This window comes from Schistocerca piceifrons, chromosome 3 (assembly GCF_021461385.2).
Source record: "Schistocerca piceifrons isolate TAMUIC-IGC-003096 chromosome 3, iqSchPice1.1, whole genome shotgun sequence".
NCBI lineage: Eukaryota > Metazoa > Arthropoda > Insecta > Orthoptera > Acrididae > Schistocerca > Schistocerca piceifrons.
The window spans coordinates 318,605,915-318,625,709 of record NC_060140.1 but is presented as its reverse complement, the minus strand read 5'-3'; the positions used below and the strand labels follow the sequence as shown (position 1 = coordinate 318,625,709).

The 19,795-nt window shown below is 38.0% G+C and overlaps 1 protein-coding gene across 8 annotated transcripts in view; it reads right to left on the bottom strand.

Moving 5' to 3' along the window:
• Positions 1-18,493, bottom strand: part of LOC124787854 — a 33,452-nt gene extending 14,959 nt beyond the window's left edge. Inside the window, exons 1-3 of one of the 8 annotated variants that reach the window (XM_047254809.1) lie at positions 18,366-18,440; positions 17,372-17,428; positions 16,104-16,272 (exon numbers count right to left, since the gene is read on the bottom strand). In XM_047254809.1, coding sequence (XP_047110765.1) covers positions 16,104-16,272; positions 17,372-17,402 — 200 coding nt within the window. In that variant the 5' untranslated portion in view covers positions 17,403-17,428; positions 18,366-18,440. Of the gene's footprint in view, positions 1-16,103; positions 16,273-17,371; positions 17,429-17,597; positions 17,865-18,365 lie in introns of those variants that run through there. The other 7 variants (XM_047254813.1, XM_047254811.1, XM_047254808.1 and 4 more) reach the window with 7 other exon arrangements.
• Between the last annotated feature and the right edge of the window lie 1,302 nt (positions 18,494-19,795).

The following is a 19,795-nucleotide window of genomic DNA, read 5'->3' as shown; positions in this document are numbered from 1 at the left end:
GCTTAGAAACAGAGACTGAACTGCTCAAAGAGTTTGCACCATTTGAACATCTGTGGGTTTAGACTGATGGGCTGTAGGGATTGCAAGAATAAGCCTTATGGTTGTAGAAAAAGAAATAACTTTACTATGAAATAAAAAAATAAAGTCAGTCTGTTCAAAAGTGTTCATATTCGCAAACCTGTGAAATCAAAATCTGCTGCTGGGTAGTATTGTGTGCCATGTTGCTCCACCTCATGAATTTCAATGTGCTTTGGTCCTCATTACCATGCTGTCTGCAAGGTAGTTGAGATGTTATTGCTCAGGCTTGTCCCACTCTTTGACGGTAGTTATCCAGCAGTTATGTAGTGTGCGAGAAGGGTTCCAGCAATAACACACTACAAGTTTCAACTGATCCCAAACATTGTCAATCATGTTTATGTCAACACATACCTCATGTTATTCCAGTCAGTTGATTCGTGCCTACTGAAGGGATATGTAAGGAGGGCATGGTACACTTATGCATTATCATCTTGAAAGATGAATCCATCACCAAATCATTGATTGTACACCTGGGCAATATGTTGTAATATCCTGTTCCAGTACTGCACAGTCCTCAATTTAACTTTGTTAGCAGTGAGTGGTGCCTGGCCCAAAACATGAGTGACCCATGTCCCATCTCAGCATTCGCTTTAACTGGTTTAGGAAAATCACTGAAAACCTGCATTTGGATGGTGGAACAGGGATTTGAACAGCTGTACTGAATGAGGGTCTATTGTTTTACCACTGCCCATCCTTCCTTGGTAAAACTGCCAAGTAAGTGCCTTGGTTTTAAGACCATTTTCACTGAATGAAGAAATATTTTCAGATAAGTAGTGAAATTCAGACAAGGTATAATTTCTTGTACAATACACTGAAAACAGATTTGGAAATATTTTGGTGAAAGGCTGGTGACAAGGAGCCATTCTTTTCAGAAAAATCCTAAAGAATGTTATTCAGTTTGATACAACATAATAGTGTGAAAATAAATAATTGACTACTAGCAATGAGGACAAAAGTGGGAATCCATATGAACTGAATACAAATAGGACCATTAGAAATAGGTAGTCCCAATAGTCTCATAGATTTATTATTTCTTTTTGTTCATAAATTTGAGAAATGATAAAAATATATTTATTTTGACTGTATTTAAGCAAGACTTTGCAAAAAATCAACATTGTGTCCATTCATATTTCAAACTGATACTTTCATCATTATGTTTTTATGTAACACAAATTAAAATAGACCAAAATAACTTATATAAACAGAGATACTGCAGAAAATTAGTTTTTGTTAAAAGGACTCAGTCTATGTAAGAAATTAGTGTTAAAATTCTCATCTGGGCACCACTATTTAGGTTTGTTCTAGAGTCTATAAACAGCAAGAGGCTGCCAATTGGTGCTTTATGCGACCTATCAAAGGCGTTCGACTGTGTAGATCACCAGATACTCTTCAAGAAGGCCTGTCATTATGGAATTACAGAACCTGTAGGGAACTGGTTAAAATCGTACCTCGAAAATAGGAAGCAGAAGATTATTCTAGATGTTTCAGATAGTGTATCACAATATATAGTGGGCTCTGAGTGGGGAATTGTGCAGCATGGAGTGCCACAGGGATCAGTGCTTGGGCCCTTGCTGTTCCTCATATATGTTAATGACCTGCCTTTATCCATCAATAAGCAGCGTAAATTTACAATGTTCGCTGATGATACGAGCATTGTGGCGGATAATGTGTCAACAAACTGACTTAGAATCCGAGGTCAATGATATCCTTAAAGAAGTTCTGGGTTGGTTTAGTATTAACTCCCTTTCAATAAACCTGAAAAAAAAACAATTTTTTCCAGTTCCAGACAACCCACAAAAACCCAAAAGAAATAGTTATCACACAGAATGATCAGATGATAAAGCAAGTGCATTTATCAAAATTCCTAGGCATATACGTGGACAGTAGGCTGAACTGGGAACATCACGTTCTACAAACACTAAAACGGCTGACGTTGGCAACATTTGCTTTACGAATTTTGTCACGCTTAAATGACATTACCATCTCAAAGTCAGCTTACTTTGGCTATTTTCATTCAGTCATGTGTCATGGCATCATCTTCTGGGGCAATACACCTGCCGCAAAGAAAATCCTCACAGCACAAAAAAGAGCAATAAGAATCATTTGTGGTGTACCCCCACGAACCTCATGTCGAAATCTTTTTAAATGACTTGAAATACTGACAGCAACATCTCAGTACATATATTCACTGATGTGCTTCATAATAAATAACCCCACTCTGTATGAAACGAATTGCCTACATCATGAACATAACACCAGAAGAAAAGAGGATTTCAACAGTGAGTTAAAGAACTTGACACTTATTCAGAAAGGGGTAAAGTACGCTGGAACGAAAATTTTCAATTCCCTACCCAACAGCATTAAAAGTATAAGGAGTAGTACATCAGTATTTAAACGTAGCTTGAAAAATTATTTACTTGAGACCTCACTTTATTCACTAGAGGAATTCTTTCAGAGAAATAAGTAAAACCCAGATCGGAAAGATGTTTTTAAATTTTTTGACACTGTTTACTGTTAAACTAATGTAATAATGCCCTAATGTAAAAATTCCTGTTTTTCTCATTTCCATTTTTGGGTCACTTTTAAACCCAAAGTGGGAAGTTTTGATTACTGTTCAAGGTTAAAATAAATGCAATAATGCCATAAATATGAAACTGCTATCTTCACTTTTATGTTGACTAGTTTTTAAGCTAATAAGTATGACTTTTGTGCACTGTTATTAATACTATAACAATGTCTTTATTCTATGTATTTTATTATGTATATTGACACATTCCACATCTGAGTGACTTGGTCACATGTACAGATCTATGGAACAAGTATATAAATAAATAAATAATAAATAAATAAATCAGGCAACTGTCACCGACACCTACAGATATTTGGGAAGTGTCTGCAAGGTGGGCGCCTCATCTCTTTACCACAGTGCACACATTTCATCTTGAGGTGTGAAAACTGCTACCGATATAATACCAATGTAATGGTGCAAAATGGACAAATCTGCAGACGTGAAAGCCAAAAGCTGTCTCCCCACGGTTCTTAAAACAGTCTTTTTATATTTTAAAGGACTGCTTCCATCAATTTTCTACATGAATGTCAAACTGTGAATACTGCATACTACTGCCAACCTTAGGACCAAACAAAATTAGCATATCATCAGAAAAGGCATCCATTTCCAATATGGGATGTGACTGTGCTTCATGACAATGCTTGACCCCACACAGCTACCCAGATTCAATAAAAATACAGAAACTGTTCTAGACCACTCTAGAACATCCTCCCTTTAGTTCAGTCTTATCACCCTGTAATTCTAATTTCTTTGGATCACCAAAGGAAATGTTGAAGGACACAGATTTGACAATGATGGTGTAGTTGAAGTGTCCATGTACAACTGACTGCTGTCACAACCATGTTCATCTTACAAAAACACGACTAAGAAACTGTCCATCTGGTGGTAAAAATGTGTTTCCCATCAAGAAGACTATAGAAAAATAAGTTTGTCTGTGTGAATTTTTCTGAAGCTTAAATAAACTTAAAAAAATGCTGGTTTATATTTGACTCACTTTTGTATTTCCTAAATTTCTGAGTACACATACTGATAAGAATTTGTCAGGCTAAAGGAGGCTATTTTATCTTGGCATTTTATCTTGCAACACAGGCACATAATTTACTGAATCCTCTGTTGGTCTATAAAATAGGCTTGGTTAGCCATTGATGCCTCACTCATAGAAACATAACATGCTTGAGTGAATAAGGGAAATGCAAAAGGTGGTATGGGTATAAAATGTCGATTTTTAATGGAAAACTTTTGTTTGGATCTTTCTAATGAATTTTACACATGTTTCATTGATTTTGTATGATTGCAAGTATTGTTAATTTATGTACTGCACAAATAATTTCTACAGGTTCCATGAACACTTTTTACTTTAGAAGACAGTGATTTATGTTAATTTACAGTAAACATCCTGCTGCAGAGGTTGGCTATATTGGTTGTTGCAATGTCACTTCCTGTTTGTGGTATAATTCATGGTATCATCTATATTTTGTAAGGTACATTACTCATTTCACTGTGTATATTTGGACTTGTTGCTCATTGGGAATTATGTTTCTCTCTATAATATGTGTTCACCAGAGGAAATATTTAAGACAAGAAGGAATAAGGGAAATAGAAGCAGCTACTGAGTAGTAATGAAGTGCGCAGTGAAACCAGTGCCAGTGACATCAGTGTACTAAAAACAATGTTAAATGAAACTGCATGCTGTAATTTGTGTGGTGGAGAGACAGTAATATCTGCAAATGTCTTCAATGAAAGGGTTTAGATTTTAGTTTGGGAGTATCTTGTTCAAGCTGTGAGAATAAGAAAGAATTTTTGATATCTGAAAAATGTAAAAGCAATAACTTTTTTTGAGACGAACATCAGATATTTCTATGGACTGAGATGCATCAATAAAGGCCCTAGGGCTAGAAAAATGTTGTGTGCTCTTATGAACCTGTTATAAAGATAAACAAATATAAAGATAAACAGCTGCTTTAGGGGACACAGTAAAAGTAATTGCAAAACATTAATGTAATCTAAAACAGGGGAAGCAGTTGAAGAAAATGATGGTAATAATGACATTAACATAGTATTTGATGGATCATAGCAAAAAAGGGACCATAAATCTAAAAATCTTTTGCAGCTGCCATATGTTTTTGATACTGGAGGTGCTTGACATTGAAGTGTTGTCATAGCATTGCCATGGATGCCCAAAAGTGGGTACTAATAATGAAAAGAAACAACTGCCTGAACACAACTGTCAGAAAACATGTGAGGATCCAGTAGAGAGCTATGGACAGTGCCTCATCTGCAAACATCTTTCAGCACTCTCTAGAACAATGTTGGGTTCACTATGCTAAATTTATTGGCGATAGTGATTTCAGTTCCTTCAAATCAATAATTGACAGTAGGCCCTATGGAGACCCAATACTGCAAAAAATATAATGTATCTCTGTCTTTTGCAGAAAAGAATGGGTATCTGACTGCATAAAACTAGCAGAACATTTCTTGCAAAAAGCTTGACAATGGCAAGACTATTAGAGGACGTTTGACTGAGAAAACAATCAGTCAGCAAAGTGATAATATGGCCAAGCAATTAGAAAGAATACAACAAACAACCTGGAAGGAATGTGAAAAGCAGTAGGGCAACATTTTTCCACAAGACATAAAGTGATAAGAAGCCACTGCACTATTTGTGTCCAATTGAATGGTGGAAATACTGGAAAGCTGGGGGCAGCAGGAATGTAATATACCCATCAGAACACCTCCTTGAAGATGAAGATGCTGTAGCAGTAATAAAGCCAGTGCATGGACATCTAGTACAGCCAGATCTTCTGAAGAATTAGCTTACAGCAAAAACTCAAAATGTAAATGAGTCTTTCAATAGTGTTGTATGGACCAGTCTGCACGAAAACGTATTTTGTGGACTTGAAAACACTGAAGATTTGTGTCAATAATGCTGTGATCACCTTCAGTAATGGAAATACAGACAGAATAAAGGTTCTGAAGCAATCTGAAATTAGTCTGCCCATAATAAAAATGCAATCCTAGAAGAACTGGACTGACAGTGAGTCCCCAAGGAATAAGTTATGTGGGATCAAAAATACAACAGAAGCAGAAATATTCCTCAAGCAGAGAAAGGGACTCCATATGGTCGACTGTCAAGAAGATAACGATTAAAAAGTTGGAAAGTTTTAGGCTGTATTTATATTCAATAGTGAGTTTTCCTTTGTTTCAACTTCCAAGTGTGATTTCTGAAAACTACTTTTTTGCATATGTTTCCCTATTATCTCAGAAACTACTTAAGCTAAAGCTCTGAATTTTTATCTTATTGACAATAGTATTATGTTCATGTGGATCTACAAGGGTATAGATAGCCCACATAGTTTGATCATAAAAAATACATTTTTAGTTACATAAATTTTTAAGACCTTCATTTAAAAATTCATATCTTGATTCCTAAGAAAGTTACATCAACAAATGTATAAGATATGACTCTATACCCTGGCAAAGTTTTGTTTTATTACCTTGAATAGTTCCTGAGAAAACAGGCTGTAAATATGTTAAATTTAACATTATCAGGGTACAGCATTGATGCTCCCCTTAGGCTCTCAACATAAAAAAACTGCTTCAGTTACACTAAAGTCTTGCGATATACATATGGATTCAGAATCATCTCATCCTCTTCACAATCAATTAGAACCATTCCTTTGGTAATTCAAGATGGTGTATCATCATCTTTCTAAAGCTGGAGTTAGCAGATGTCCTGCCAGATGAAATCGAAGGATTCTCACAAGGTATATATTACATACCTTTCTGTCACAAGGTAATAGACAAAGATTACAAGTGACTGCCCACAAGGCTCAATTTGTGGACCAATATTTTATGACCTGATGAGTGGGTCATTGCTGTAACTGCCGGATGGGGCTGATGAAGTGAATTGTCTTGTGGCTTACAGCGATGACACCTTGGTTCTCTGGAGACTGCAGATGGAAGTTTGAAGGAAATGGAAGCCACATATTCTAAAGATGCTGTGTTGGTGCAGGAGCGACAGATGAATAATAGCTTCCAATAAAACTACATACACAATTGTAGTAAACGCTAGGAGATACAAACCTCTTACAGTGAAATGATGTTCCTAATAAAGAATGCTGACACATCCAGGTTACTGAACTTAGTTCCAAACAATATTTCTAATAATTAGCTAAACAAGATCAGAGAAGGTATTAGAGGCAAAAATACATGTATAAGAGATGTTAATAAAGAGAGCGGTTGAATGAGACAGAATATTTACATATCGCCCACTCCCACTGTCCATCTGTGCCAAGAGTGAAAGTACTCTTAGGGTCTGGTACTGAGACACCTGATTCTGTGGCTGCACGCACATTGCCACCTGATATGTGCTCTGTGGCAGGCACTACATAGCTTAAGGCACGTTTTCATATAGCCTTGGTTTTCATTCTCTCTCTCTCTCTCTTCTTTTTTCTTTTCTTCCCATCAGTCACCTGAGTGATTTGATGCAGCCTGTGATGACTTCCTCTCCTGTGCTGACTTCGTCTCAGAGTAGCAGTTGCACCCAACATCCTCAGTTATTTGTTGGATACATTCAAATCACTGTCTTTTCCAAGAGTTTTTACTCTCTACAGTTACATCTAGTACCATCAATGTTATTTCCTGATCTCTTAACACATGTTCGATCAACCTGCCCTTCTTCTTGTCACTGTTCTCAATATGACCGTTTCCTTGCCAACTGTGGAGAACCTCCATCTAATGTTCAGTATCCTTCTATAGCACCACATCTCAGACAATTCAGTTCCCTTCTTTTCTGGTTTTCCCACAATCCATATACTTTTTGCGATAAGCACACATTTACAGGAGGTGTTCAACATGGTGTCCATTCATGACAATGCTCCCCTCCGCCCTCTGGCATAAGGAATGATGCACCATTTGAAATATACCTGGTTGTTGTCATACCTGCTGGCACACTTTGAAGGTACGACACATTAGTGTTTGCATACTGTTGATTGAAATGTTAGAGACCAATCTCTTCAAATGTTTCCATAATCAAAAGTCTAGGGGACTGAGGTATGGAAAATGAGCAGGTAAAAATGTAGCCCCCCCCCCAAATCGAGCAGTCCTGAAATGTCCGAAATCAGATGTTTGCGCACATTGTGACAAAAGTGTGCTGGTGCACCATTAAGCATGAACCGTATTTGTATTCACTGCAGCGATGGCACAGTATCCAACAAGGTAGGTAATACATTTTAAGATAGACTAAATAATGCACCCCAGTTGACCTTTGTGGTAGCACAAATGGCCCTATTAATCTGTTGCGAAGTATGCCTGCCTGTATGTTGATTGGGAATTGGTGTTGATGACCTCTTTCCTTAATTGCTTGGGGAGTTGCATCTGACCATATATGCTGGTTATGGAAATTCACAACACCCTCTCTTGTGAACAATGCTTCATTGGTAAATAAAATCTTGGATGTGAGTAGTGGATCTGCACCACATTTTTGCAACAGCCATTGACAGAATCGCCATCTGCCATGATGATCCTATGGCCTTTGGTTCCAAATGCACTGTAGACGATATGGGTGCAGCAACTGTTCATGACATACCCTCAAGATAAGGAAGTGAGACACGCTTTCTGCTGCTGCTAATAATTGCACACTGGTCCCAGGGGTTTCTTCCACCAAACGTAACACGTTCTTCTCCATGTTAGGCAAGCAGATTGCTGGGCCTTCCACTGCCAGTCTTCTGAGGTGCAAGGGTACCTGTGTCCCTCAAACGCTGGAAAAGTCTGCTGAATAGGGAACTCTGTGCTGGGTAAATTTTTCAACACGGAGGACATGGGCTCACAGCCTATGTCCATTTGCTACACCATAGCAGAATATCATATCTGTCATTTCACTTGTTGAGTAATAGGCTTCCATTGCTAACAAGTAGTAGAAGAGAGAATATGTAACTGTACTACACCACTTGTATATACAAACAGTACAATAACATTAAACACATAAGTCAATCAACATTTGGAAGAAGGTAAAACACCATGATACGTACCGAAGGTTAACATTACCGTACGATGAGACACACAAACATGACACAAACTAACATAGCCTGCAACACGACTTGAACCACACAACTGACTGCAGATCACCTAACAGTAGATACAGTACTGTCAGTAAAACATCATAACACTCTGCTGACACCTTTCACAGTATGCCAATGCAACAACTGTGCTAATATTCACAAACAAGCATCAAGCAGCCCTTCTGATAAACCTGTTTATCTCAGAAAGTATGCATTTCCAGACCCATGTTTACTGGACTTACGTTCTTTCTTGTTTCAATGAGTACTACCACCTCTCAAAATATTCGAAACTTTTTTTATTATTTTTTTTTAGCACTCTCTCTTTTTTATGTACTTCCTGCCTCATCAATTGTGTGTTATTTTGCTTCCAAGGTAGCAGAATTCATTCACTTCATCTACATCTACCTGTTTTCATAGCTTATTAAGTAGTGTGCAATGCAAATTTCTGCAGCCTCTTGTATAACAAAGTCATAGTAAGCTGTTAATTGAGCAAGCTTTTTTCTGCCTTCGTAATTCAGTGCATAGCCCTTGGGGAAAGGCTGTCTCTCTTTATGGCAGACATGTTAGGCTCTTGAAACCATGTATGTTACTGACGTTCTTTGGATCATTACTTGACAGTGCAGATTCTTGAACAATGCACGGAAACCAGTCTGCTCCTATTCATAGCTCAGTGTTTCACATATAGAATGAATTTGGCATAGATCACTGTATGGCTATAGAAACAGTAGTTTCTTTATTGTGTTCCAACAAATGCATTCAGTTTGGTGTAGATGAACCATGGGTGTGTGGATTATTTATTTTTATTTATTTATTTATTTTTTTGGGTGGGAGGGGGGTGAGGAGGTTGATATTTTACATACGGTCACTGCAAACAGGCCACACTTTTCAGTTCATCAGTCTGCTGGCAGACAGATATGTACCTGAAACATCATATTATTTCTAATATTTTACCTGGATGGACACTTGGGAACTACTCATATATGTAAATGTGGCAAAAAAGATATACATCATAAAACCTGCACAGCACATGTAATGCTACATATTACTGATTTAGATTTCTCCTGTTGTATTCTTTCCTTTTTTAATCTGAACTAAAATGGAGGCCCTGCAGTTTACCTTGAAGGTAAGATCATTCTCTTGTTAGCTACCTACTTAAAACTCCTGATATTTTGGAAAATCATGTTTCACCTGTTCCTCTTTCTACAGCATCACTACAAACCATTAGACAAATAATTTTACCAACAATATCTGGTCTCTCTCTTTTGGCAGTTCCAGTGAGGAATTCAACTTTGAATCTGTGTTTTGTATATTTGTTTCACCTTGTAGTCGTAGGACTCTTGGCATGAAATCTGCTACATCTCTTTTGATTCTGTTTCTCATTTCCAAACAAGAAACTTTTTTTTGTCTAAAGGAAGTTTTTACTGATGTTTAACTAGAATAATAACCAGAAATAGTTACTGGGCTCACTGTAAGGACCATTCTAAAAATCGGAGTACATCTACTGGCCTGCTATACACATGAAGAAGAACATAATTATTACACTAATAGCAGCATTCATAATCATGGAAAAGAACCAGACATATTTACAATTATTGAGAAATAAATAAATACAAAATGAAGAAGCCTATTTTCTACCAGAAAATGGTGCTTCCATTACAGGAAAAAAGAACATTTTAAAGCATTGCTCTTAATAAAACTTGGTGAAGGATTATTTGAACATGAAGAAAGGTTTGGTAAATAATTAACATAAATTAATAACCAACATCTCTGTTATACTTTAGACTACGCACAAAATATAATGCCTCTTACTGTAAAATATTATATCCAAGGTCTGTCACAGTGCACTAAACTATCTCCACTTTCCTGAAATCAAAACCTAATGGTACCTGGAGGGATGTTGACTCAGTTTTCGAGAAAGAAAAATGGAAAAACACAAAGGCACAAGTATCATCATGGACCTGATGCCTAACAAAATTGTGTGTGAAGGAGTGCATTGTGGTGCATGTTTAGACTAGTGTAAACTGTCACCAGTGACACATCCCAATAAGTAAAGTAACACAATTTTTGTGATTATTGGTTAACTCATTTATACATATGTAAATACAAAAAAGCATTGTACACGGCATAGAAAACTTCTGTCAGATAAACCTATTTGCAACAATATTGTGATAATTGATTATCTAGAATAAGAAATTACTTGACATGTAAATGTTTTCAAAACAAATAACATGGGGGAAGTCACTTCTAAGAAAGCTACACTATTTTTTTCCAAACAAAATGTAATTGTAATGTCATGCTTCATTGTCTTATATTTTCTGTCAATGAAATACTTTCACCAAATAAGTTTTATTCAAATGCAGTGACAAGTGGGAACTGTGTGTATTTAGTATAAACAACTTCGCTTTCTGTACCACACATATTTGAAAACAAAACTTATGACACTGATAGACTGCTAATCACCACATAGGAGGATGTGTTAAGAAGTAGACAAGCACACTGAAAAATGCTGCTAGCTACTATGACCTGTGGGACTAAGTTCTTCATCAGAGGTAGAAAAAGCACACACACTTGCATAACTCAAACACACCTGCCCATTGTCACCTCTGGGCACTACAGCTTTAGCCTTCTCTATGTGGCAAGTAGCAATCTATCCGTTTCACATTCTTGTTTTCCATCTTGGAGTTTCCACTGATTGTGTGCTATCTTTCTCATTCAAACACTCCTCCATCCAGTGAAAGAAAAGAAAGACTTGGAAGAAACGAGACTATACAGAATATAAACAGGGAAAGCACAGACAACCCTAGTCACAGAGAGGCACAGAGAAGTTTCTGATTTACTCCTTATTTTAATTCTGGAATAGTCTCATTATTCCCCACTTTTTATTCCTCTTTTTCTCCACAATAGAATCAACTGTTTGAGAAAGTAGCCTCTGTGTCATTTTTTGTTTTTTTTTGTTTTTGCCTATATCTACTACCCCCTGACTATCATCTGTGAAACTTTTGTTCAAGACTCTTGCTACTTCATGTAAGTCTACATGAATAGCATCAGCCATTTACACTTTTGAAGTGCTTCTCCACAATGCACATTTACTTTACATACTACATGACAGAACATATGATATTTTTATGAACAGTGTTTTAAATACATTTTTAGGCAGGCCACAAATCCATGGTGAAAGGGGTGTGCATGTCACAGTAAAAAAAAGTAGTGCTGTCGGTGTTTAGTGCTATAGTGTACATTCCTGATATATGCAAGTCCATTCATTCTTTCCAAGTGAGTAATGTGAGTCCAGTGTGCTAATGACCTTGTCTTCTTGCCTGGTATGGAATATAAAGGTAATGTTAATGACTACAATGAGAAAAACACACAATCTTAATGGATTGATTCTAAAGCCAGTGGCAAAGGGAAGAGTATAAGGTTTAACTATTTTGCTGTTATGGGAAGTGAACCAGGATGATGATAAACAGAAGACAGTGTGCATGAATTTAATATTTTGCTACACACTATTTGTTGAGGAAGAGCACCACTTAACAACTTATCTGTTGAGAGCAAGTAAACACTAACATATAAACGATTTTGCACAGAGTCTACATTAGAGGCATTTGAAAGTAGAGGATCAAACATTGGCACCCTGATAAGGCCAATTGCCCAGCAAAAAGACTCTCACACATAACACATTATAACACAACATGTGGCAATTATAGAATGCAACAGTGAATAAGTATATTTTCTTCACAAACATGTTATCTCTGGCGTAGTGTTAACAATGCTGAACTTTTCATTATATTCCTAAATCATTAAAGTATGTAAGTGATATAAAATACCCTGAAGAACTTTGTTCATTGTTTTCTTATTGGATGACACTGCTTTGGTGTGGAGCACAGATAGAGTTTATCTTCCACATCAGTTCCCTTGAGATGGTACACATGTCACATCCTCTGTTGCTGATATCCATAACAGGGTTTTCAGGGGAAGTTAATAAATTGCTAAATCAATAGTGTAACAATAACACTTATTTAATAATTCAACTGGATAGATAAAAAATTTACTCACCAAGTGGTGGCAGGACAGTACACATGTAAAAATAGGTTGTACTTATGCAAGCTTTTAGAGCCAGTGGTTCCTTCTTCTGGCAGAAGGGCTGAAGTAATAAGTATGAAGGGAAAGGAATTGGAGAGGGTAAGGAAAAGGGGTGCACCCAGAACCCTGGGTCACAGGAGGCTTGCAAGACAGGATTAGAAGGACAGAATGATTGTTGAGGAATGCACTGGACGACATTTGAAAACCTGAGAGCTTAAAGATGGAAGGCAGGATACTATGCAAAATAGAGATTACTGCTAGAACATAATGCATGAGTTAGTAAGAGTCAAAAGTTAAGTGCATTGTATGTAACAGAGGTGGGAGAGGGACGGCAAAAAATTGACAGGTCAGAAAATGAATGATATAGAAAACTAAAATAGAGTGAATGAAACAGTATTTACCATAAAGGAAGAAATGAGTAGTTACATAAATTAAGTCCAGGTGGATGGCAAGAACCAAGGACCTGTTGTAGCACTAGTTCCCACCTGTGGAGTTCTGAGAAACTGGTGTCTGGGGGAAGAATCAAGATGGTGAAACAGGCACTGAGATCATGATTGTCACATTGTAGAGCATGCTCCACAATAGGAAATTATGTTTTTCTGGTATACACCCCATTCATCCTAACTGATAACTTGGTGGTAATCATGCTGATGTAAAAGGCCGAACAGTGTTTACATAACAGCTGGTATATGATAAGTCATTTCACAGGTGTCTCTTCCTTTTATAGTTGTTTGTTAGTTGGTTTAATGTGGACAGAAGAGTGTAGCTGGCCTTCAGTGAGGATGAAAAAAGCATCAAGGAAAGTGGCAAGGGATTTGGAATAGGACTATGTGAAATTTAGCTGTGAGAAGGTATTTAGAGATTCCAGGAATTTTAACAGGTCAGCCTCACTATGAGTCCAAATGGCAAAGATGCCCCCAATGTATCTAAAACAAACCAGGGGCTGAAAGTTTATGGATCCCAAGAAAGTCCCGTCCAAGCAACCCATGAAAAGTTTAGCACAGGAAGGAGCCATGCTGGTTCCCATGGCCATACCCTTGACCTGTTTGTATGTCTGCCTCTCAAAGGTGAAGTAGTTGTTGGTAAGCATAAAGCTGATTAAGGTGAGCAGGAAGGATGTTACAGGTTTGGAATCAGATGGGCACTGACTTGGGAAACGTTTAGCAGCACACAGACCATGTATGTGATGGATGTTCCTAAACCTCTCCATTCCTTTGTCTTCACCCCTATTGCTTCTCCTTCAACCGTTCTGCCAAAAGAATGAGCCACTGGGTCCGAAAGCTCGCATCAGTAAAACCTTTTCTTATGTGTGTGTTGTCCTGCCATCGCTTGGTGAGTAGATTTTTTATCTATCCAGCTGCATTATATTGTCAAAAATTGATTATTTTCATTGTTTTATTTAACAGTTCATCACACATCATGCTCCGTAATTCCTATTGTGAGAGAGAGCCTCTAAGGATTTGGCATATATATTAACAGGCAGAAACTGCCACCCCAGGCCAGTTCTGTAAAATATAGTAATGAAAGTTTTGTCTCATATTTACACCCTCTGGTCCAAATATTCTGACAAATTATAGAAAGTGCAGCTAGTAAGTTATTATTTTGCTTTGTTTTTGCTATCACAGGATTTTCAGTTTCATGCCTCATGTCTATAGCAACGATTTATAAACTCAAGTACCTGAATATATAATGCCATCTCAAACTGTGATGGAGATGTGTAGCCCAGGTGGAAATTGTTTTTACTTTGAGAATTATGGTTTCACAGTTAAGCCTAAGTACACTGTTATTATTACCTACAAATACCACCAGGGAGAAAATATAAGAGTGTAAGGATCCCAAGGTACCTAAAGAGCCTTCTGCAATGTGTTCAATCATCAGTGGTACATAATATTCTAACAACACAATTCATAGAAAAGAAAATAATTTTTTGATCTTAGCTGCATTATCTCATCAGACTAAGCCATACAACTGTGTTAAGTGGAACAGTGATCTGCATAGTATTGATGTAGATGTGAAAGAATGCTTTTAACCTCATCTGCAGATCAACACAGTGAGAGAGATTTCTAAATTAACAACAGGTAGAATTTTCTACCGAAATGGTGCCACCTTTTTAAGTGTCCACTTACTAATGCTAGAATTCAAGAGCAGATGAAGCCCAGCTTTCACTTGATCAGTGTGTGGGCTACTAAAAACAGGCACCCAATACCTTTTGCAGTCAATGAGATTTTCAGTACAGGAATGCTCACCATAAGTTGTATGTAAATATTGCTTTCAATTTAATCATTACACTCAGTGTAGAAGGAAGAATAAACACAGTTAGATTACTTCACTGTTCTTCTTGATTTTAAAATTTCTTTTTGTATCATCTTAAAAGTGTGGTAACAACTGTGAACCAAGCAGTAGCTGTCCTGGATATCTACAGATTTACTGGTACCTTTGAACCATTGAAGATGGTTTACAGATGAGACTTTATATCATATCCCAAAAACATTAGTCGTTGACACAGTGTTTGGAAATTAACATTTGTTGATCCACACAAAACTAGACTGCTGGGCGATTTAAAAAATGTATTTGCATGTCCAAAGATATAAATAATGTTTCTGTGGTAATGGCTACTAATCGTCTCTATTGACTAGACTGTTTTGTGTTGACATCACATGTCAATTGGATGGGTCCCCCAAAGAAGTTGCAGATTTTTACTTGATTCTACTGACTATAACACTCACCCCCTCCCATGGAGACACATATTGTCTATCTAGTTAACCAATCTATCTAGTTAAACGACTGCCTAACTATCCCTTTTTGTCTGTTATATCTAGTGTGCAATTTTTGACACCTTAGCTAGTACTCCTTTTCCACACCTTTCACATAATGAGAATTTCAATACTTTTGAAGGTACACTTTTGTTCGTGGGTAGGCTATTTAAATGTTTTGTGGTAATTGGCAACGGCTAGACTTTTTCAGTTTCTTAAAGGCGTTCACATTCCTACAGTTTTAAAGTTACTCTGCTGTGCAGTATAAATTTGTTGTTATTTTGGTAGGGCTGCATACCCTCAGGATTTTATAATTTTTACAAAAACACATCAATTCATTTCACAAAATGAAACAGCTAGAATAGCACAGCCCTGGAATGACTGCAAGTCTGCTCGTGCTTGAATTGCTACATGCCATAGTTCTGAGAAACACTGAATCTGGTAACCCCACATAAATAACAACTGTGAGACTTTTTAACATGTTATTACTATGGTATTTTAATGCCCCAAAATATACATAAAACAGCATAACAAGAACAGTAAGGTATTTCTTGCAGTAACTACCTGTCAGCTGCACTGGGCTCTTGAGACGAGGATCTGCTGGGTGGTGAAACTGGAGCGGCCTTGTCACAGGGCTCTTCTTTCACAGTCATAGCAATTTCTGCAGAAGTGTTCAAAGACAGGTCGTTATCCAGTGACTTACTATTGCCGATGTCCTCTGTTTGCATAATTTCTGTGTGCACAGATGTCAAAGGGGTTAAGATTGTCTTTTAGTTTGGTATAACTTATACAGAGATAATTTAAGTGTTTGTGGGTGTTATTTTTTGAGTACACCTTTAAATTGTGTCAAGAAATGAAACTGTAAGAAATGAAACACTGACTGTAGATAATTCAGCAACATTTTTAGAATAAATTACCACATGTATGTACACGAATTACAAGACAGGATGTTTAATTAAGTACAAGAGAATCATGAGGGCATAATGTGGACAATCACTAACGTCAGAGTGATAATTCTGTTGCCACTGATTATGTAATTCCCTGAATGGCAATCGAAAACAATTGCAAATCTGATGCACAGGCCTCCTAAGTGTAACAAACATAATTGCAATTATGTCGCACAAGGGCCCTCTCTATTCGTCAGATGCGTGGGCCATGCAGTAAACAAGGGAACTCCGAATTCTATCGAAATAATTTAAAGGGCATGACAGCAGTTTCATCATTGTAGCTAATATGTTTACTAACATGTCATTATACATTTACAACTCTAGTTCCACATTAAATCTACTTCAACAGTGTCATGATACTATCTGCGGACTTTAATTATTTGTCTGAAGAGAAACCCAAAGAATATTTTGGTATTTCTAAATTAATGAATTAGACAGTGTTGAAATTTATCTGAAAATAATTATTTTATTGCTTACAACGGTACTTAATTTATACATCCTGTTCCACTGGCAAGTCTATCGCCAATTTCAAGAAACAATAAAAAAATTAAGACTCAAATTTAGACTAAAAAAATCCAACACAGGAGTAAATTATCAAATGATTTATTAGATTTGAAAATTACAATTACATTCTCAAATCTGGGAAAGCAGATGAAGTTAGCCCAGCACTACTTCACACAACACAGAACATCAAGTATTAGAGATTTGAGGAAACAAAGAAATATATAAAACGTAATGCAGCTAAATTAAAAAATCAAATATCGTATTAGGAATTCCACTGTATTATTGTGTTATTGTTATACTGTATTAATTGTCTGTTAAGCCATGTTAAATAATGAAAGGAAAAATACACAAAGGCAAATCACGCAATATTTGATGATCTACCTGCAACAGGGAAGCTTTGTTCCGGCAACATTAATGAACTTGTTTGTTGTCATTAACCTAATAACGAAAACAAAAATTTATTTGCACTCGTATTTCTGATACAACGTTCAAACAACTGAAAACGAAAAACAGAGGTTTGAAATAAAATATAAGAGACATCTCAAGACAGAAAGGTTTCAGGTGCACATTGAATTCTTCACAGAACGCAACATTTTCGCTTATGAACCTATTACGAATTTCTCGAGCCACAAAAACACAGCTTACACCGGAGCTCGGCCGCGTTGCACTTTTCGCACTCGCCCGAGCGGATGCGTTCCCGGTACACACGCACGAAAGCCCCCCTACATGGCACACGCTATGCTAAAATTAAGCATTTTCAGAGTAGTAAGTTTACACCTTCTCAATTTGGCGCCCGGCGACGAAATTCGAGATTGGTCCATATTCGGTATAGGGTCGTGCCGGAGTGTAGCGGTCGACTATACAGTGGCGTATGGGGATACGGGCACATCCCGCTCCTGCTTTCTAAAATTAAACTGTAACGTAACAGACTCCCAAGCCCGAAAATGCCCAAGCTAGTGTGCGCACGACCAAGGAGAGCAAGTGCGCCACTGTCTTTCCGCTTCGCACAATGCAAAGTTAAGTTTTCATGTTTGCTTCGCCCCAGCAAAATATCGATGTTTATTGTATTGACAGCACATTATAAGACGCGGTGTCGTAATGACATTTATCAAATACTATTAATAGTTTGTTTGGCGGTTACATGTATGAATATATTTCGTCCTCATCGCGTATTAATCTACCAACGTTGTTTTTACCCATATAGGTATCGATGTTATGCTGTCGTTCATTGTTGGTAAACAGCTTCGACTGTATAGCTGAAGCATGACTCAACCGAGTCATGTCGTTATCGCCTCGTGATAAAATATGTTTAAATAACCGAGTGTCACTGCATAGAGCATTGTCTTCCTGTATTAGGTATGTGCGATAATCTTACCTTTCTGATTACATCCATATTATCCAACTGTGGCGCTCGTTTGTCGCACACGAATGAGCACAGCAGCGCCGCCGCACAGTGCCGCTTGGAAACTCGGTGTGAGCCGAAGGCCGCTTCGGCGACGCAAGCCAAGGGTGGAGTCGCCAGATGCCGCACGCGGGCAAGCGCGCTCTGCGGGGGCTGGGCGACTAGGAAAAGGGGGGGGGGGGCGTGGAGGGGGGAGGGAGAGCGCACATTTTACCATGTGTGGGCGACGCGACGGGGAAGCGGCTGCCGCGGAATGCCATTCACGAGGCGCGCTGCGCAGCCGAGTGACACGGCATGGTTGGCTGTCATTGCACCGATGTTCCCGAATCCGTGGCTACACAAGCGACGTGCAAATCTCTGCGGCGCTGTTTTCTGTCTCGCAGCTGCTGTTAACTGAAGTCCGATGTCAAGTAGTTGTCACTTGACAGCGAAGTGCTGCAATGCACTCATTACCAATACACCAATGGGAGCCTGGTGCCGGCCGTTGTGGCTGAGCGGTTCTAGGTGCTTCAGTCCGGAACCGCGCTGCTGCTACGGTCGCAGGTTCGAATCCTGCCTCGGGCATGGATGTGTGTGATGTCCTTAGGTTAGTTAGGTTTAAGTAGTTTCTAAGTCTAGGGGACTGATGACCTCAGATGTTAAGTCCCATGGTGCTTAGAGCCATTTGGAGCCTGGTGTTGTCGGTTCCCAACTAGGGATGGGAAAAACCGACCGGTTAAAACCGGTACCGTTATTTTGGTTCCGAATAACCGGTATTTTTCGGTATTTGGACTCGGTTATAACAAATGTGTTTTAGTTTTTACTAATAACCGAGCAAAAAACCGAAATATCAATTCGCCATAGTTAAATAAACCTTTTCTTTAAGAAGGCCTAATTTTTATTAGTAAAATCAGCGTTGGTTTGCAATACTGCGATATTACAAAGTATGGGAAAATCGACCACTGCTATTTTAATAACAATGCCGACAGAAACGAGCAACAAACACATAGCATAAGAACTGGTACAGCATTGTCGCGTGCAATGGCTCACGGTAAGTGAGTACTTGCAGTGTGCAAGACTTGCTTGCGCCTGATCTGTTCGGTAGTTTCTCGCTGTCCGTTGTATTTCAGAATGGGACCAATCCTAGGCTGGGAATATTTTTACCAAGTGACACGTCAATGAAGTACAACACTTCATCTGCTTAAAAATTATAGATTTGTCTGCATTTCTGTGAAATAATAAATGAGGAAAGAAATTATGGTTGTTGTTGTTGTGGTCTTCAGTCCTGATACTGGTTTGATGCAGCTCTCCATGCTACTCTATCCTTTGCAAGCTTCTTCATCTCCCAGTACCTACTGCAGCCTACATCCTTCTGAATCTGCTTAGTGTATTGATCTCCTGGTCTCCCTCTACGATTTTTATCC